The sequence below is a fragment of the Magnolia sinica genome, chromosome 1 (assembly GCF_029962835.1).
Source record: "Magnolia sinica isolate HGM2019 chromosome 1, MsV1, whole genome shotgun sequence".
Taxonomy (NCBI): domain Eukaryota; kingdom Viridiplantae; phylum Streptophyta; class Magnoliopsida; order Magnoliales; family Magnoliaceae; genus Magnolia; species Magnolia sinica.
Window position 1 is genome coordinate 32,601,374 of NC_080573.1, and position 3,340 is coordinate 32,604,713.

Genomic DNA, 3,340 nt, shown 5'->3' on the forward strand with positions numbered 1-3,340 from the left:
AAAAAAATAAATCTAATGTATGAGCATAGACTTGATTTACAACTAAAGATTAGCATGATTATAGGATAATCGTTACTCTTACGATAAACCGAGATAAAAGATAAATTGATAGATTTAATTAATTGTATTTTTTTTTAAAATTTTCTATCACATTCCTTTACTAGCCTAATTCATAATTTATGCTCTAGCTTATTAATTCGTCCGTATCCTGATATCATGTAACGGTTACAACGGTTAAAAGCCTTTCTAGATTCTTTAGAATTTTTTTAAAGCCTGTTTCTCATTACCAGAGTTCTACTTTTTAAGTTTTAAAGATCTCTTATTTCACTTTCGTCGCCCATTTGTTGCTTTTTATATGTTAAACTTCCTGTACATCGATCGACTAGCGTACTCCAGTCGACACCAAGTCCATGTGACATTACGAACAGGTTAGATAACAAATAAACATTACGTACGGCCTAGGAAGCTTTCGACGGTGGACCATCCAGCCATTTGTGCCCAAGAGGCTGCATGGCAAATAAAAATTATTTTGTGCCCAGGAAGGTTTCAACGATGGAAGTCATTGTTGCCATTTTTGCCTAATTTTTATCCCAGTGGATGAACAGCGTGGATGAAAAACACACATCATGGTGGGTTCCACCGATCTTTAACACCAGCCACCCTGCCTGATTGAGGCATGAATTTTTTTTGCCAAGCGCACGCGCGTGCATGTAAAATAACGCATGGGAGGCGGATTTCCTGCGAAAGCCTTTAGGAGGAAGTTCCAGCCCGGGGACCTATGTGGGTGCACTGATTTTTTTTTTTTTTGGAGAAATCCACCTTGTCTATCCGTTCTGTGAGATCATCTCTGTCCATCTCCGTCCGCCTTGTGAGATCATTTTAGAACGAGATGCCAAAAAGATCCGTATGGGATCCAATACTCAAGTGGACCGAAAACGTGAGGATTGAACTTCAACAGTTGAAATATTCAAAGTTTTGAAATCAGGCTAATTTTCGTGTTTTCAGTTCATCCCCGTAGAATGACGTTATGACGTCATGAACGGTATGGATGGGCATGTAAACATTACTGCGATCAACGGTAGGAATTTCCCTTAGTGCGGCTCATTTCAGTTTTAATCCTTCTCGCTTTTGGTCTATGTCCTGAAATTGGTGTCATGTCCTGTAATGATCTCACAAAACGGATGGGCGGGTGGATTTCTCACAAAACTGTGGCCGCACCTAGGTTTTTCGCAGGAAATCCGCGTCCCGCGCATGGCACATCCAATCCGCACATCAGGTTCGTCCGACCTTTACGTTGTCCCGAAAATAAATTTGCTCCACTCAGCATGTAAAGTCAATATAGGAAGCAGGTGGACGGGTTTGCGTTAGAAAACTTCAGCCAAAGTCTTCCAGAAAGACGTGCATTTTTTTATTTTTTATTTTATAAAAATAACCATGGCCCACCTGGCCAGTGCTCTACCTGATCGACCCGATTCTTGAGCCAGGACATCCATATATATATATATATATATATAGCAGTTCCTTTTTGATGGATGGATTGGATTGGATCTATTAGCAAAACTTCTAAAAATACAAATCAGCAAACTTCAAAATATACCATCTCTTAACAATAACCACATTCTTCATATCTTCTCACAACAAAAGATAGAAGTTTTCTAGGCATTGGATGGCAAAAGGAAATGCTGTAAATACCTAAGACCATCATCCACACTCACATACCTCCAACTCACCACACTCATCAAACCCAAACTCACCTTCTCCAACACTCTCTTCCCATCACCCCCACAAAACCCTAACCCTAGTTCTGCCGCCAGACCACTTGTCAACGTCGTTGAACAACGCCCCGGCGATGGAAGTTCCTCTGAAAACCACCTCTCATTCCTCCCAACCAACTTCCCATTCCCTTTACCTTCCATCATAAAGAAAGCCGCTTTCCACCCTTTCGACACCACCGTCCACGCCACCTTCAGCCCATCTTCCCTCTCTATCATCGCCACACGATCATCATCATCAGAGATGCATACGTCGAACCGGAAAACCCCACTTCGTCCATCGTCGAGTTCCTCGCCAGCCTTGGCTATAGACAGCAAGCGGGCGTCGTTGTGGAAGACGTCGACGGTCAAGATGAGGTCGTGGAGGGAGATACGGGGTTCTGGATGGTCGCGGCGTCGATGCATAGATGCCAAGTAACCGAGAGCGAAGAGACGGCGATAGGGGATGGTGGGGTCCACGAGATGGAGGGAGGAGAGAGAAGGGTAGTGGGAAAGGAAGATGGGCTTCCAGAGATGGTCATGAGACATGGAGATAAACCATGGCTTGCATACACTTGAGGCTATAGCTAGGGTCTTTGGGTTAAGGTGCTGAGAGATGAGGAGGAGAACTTCCCATGGAAGAAGAGGGTTGGAAGGGTGTTTGGCGGGGGAGAGAGTTGAAAACGAAAACGAAAACGAAGCTGAAGAAGAAGAAGAAGACATTGTTGTATTTTGCACCAACAGCGCACTTGGGTTTTATGATGGGCCTGAGGCTCTTTTCATGAGCCACGTGTCTTGATAGTACTGTATGGTGCATGTATATGTGATAGGACACGTATAATAGTCCTTTTTGATAGTTAGATTACGTGCAGCAATGCCAGGCGTTTTGATTGAGAAGTTGGCAGGAGGAGGCCGACACATGTTCAGATCGTACGTTTGGTATCCTGTCTGCACACGATCGTAGATGGATCTTCAAAGTACCGGAACTTGTGTCTCCGTAATAGAAATAAGTTTTAAAACTAAAAGTTTATTTTGGATAAGTAAATAAATATATTAATTATTAATATTTTACATAAAAATATAATATAACTAATTGGTAAAAGAATAAGATTTTACTTATACAACCAGCGTTTAAATTTCCTCAAGGTGTGTGAATAGGTTACACCATATAAGGTTATTTGGGTGTTTTATTACGCGCACTCGTGCATGCGCATCGTTGCATGTAGGTTCAAATTTTTTGAATTATGGTGTAATTTAAATTTAACTAGGGTTAATTCGTAAGTATTATTAGCTTTAGTGTTGATTGAGATTGACTATGACATGGTTGTACATATGACATCTATGTCAGGTGTCGCTCATGTGGTAACAATATATCTTGAACAGGCACATTGGTATCTCTTCAGGATAAACTCTATGGCCATTCAAATACTATAAGGCAGAAGATATGAGATACTCTCTCTATTTTTCAGATAAACCATGCATAATACGGTACTCTTGAATTTGACTTCTCGCTTCTCAACATTTTAAAGGCATATCAATGTTAAAATTATAAATATGTTCAAAACTTAAATGCGCACATTTCTGTGTTG

The 3,340-nt window shown here is 41.2% G+C and overlaps 1 protein-coding gene across 1 annotated transcript; it reads right to left on the minus strand.

The window, feature by feature from the left end:
- Positions 1 to 1,576: 1,576 nt before the first annotated feature.
- Positions 1,577 to 2,489, minus strand: LOC131239916 (probable F-box protein At5g04010). Its single transcript, XM_058237882.1, has one exon. The coding sequence runs from the start codon at positions 2,472 to 2,474 to the stop codon at positions 1,656 to 1,658; it is 819 nt and encodes a 272-aa protein (XP_058093865.1). The 5' UTR covers positions 2,475 to 2,489; the 3' UTR covers positions 1,577 to 1,655.
- Between the last annotated feature and the right edge of the window lie 851 nt (positions 2,490 to 3,340).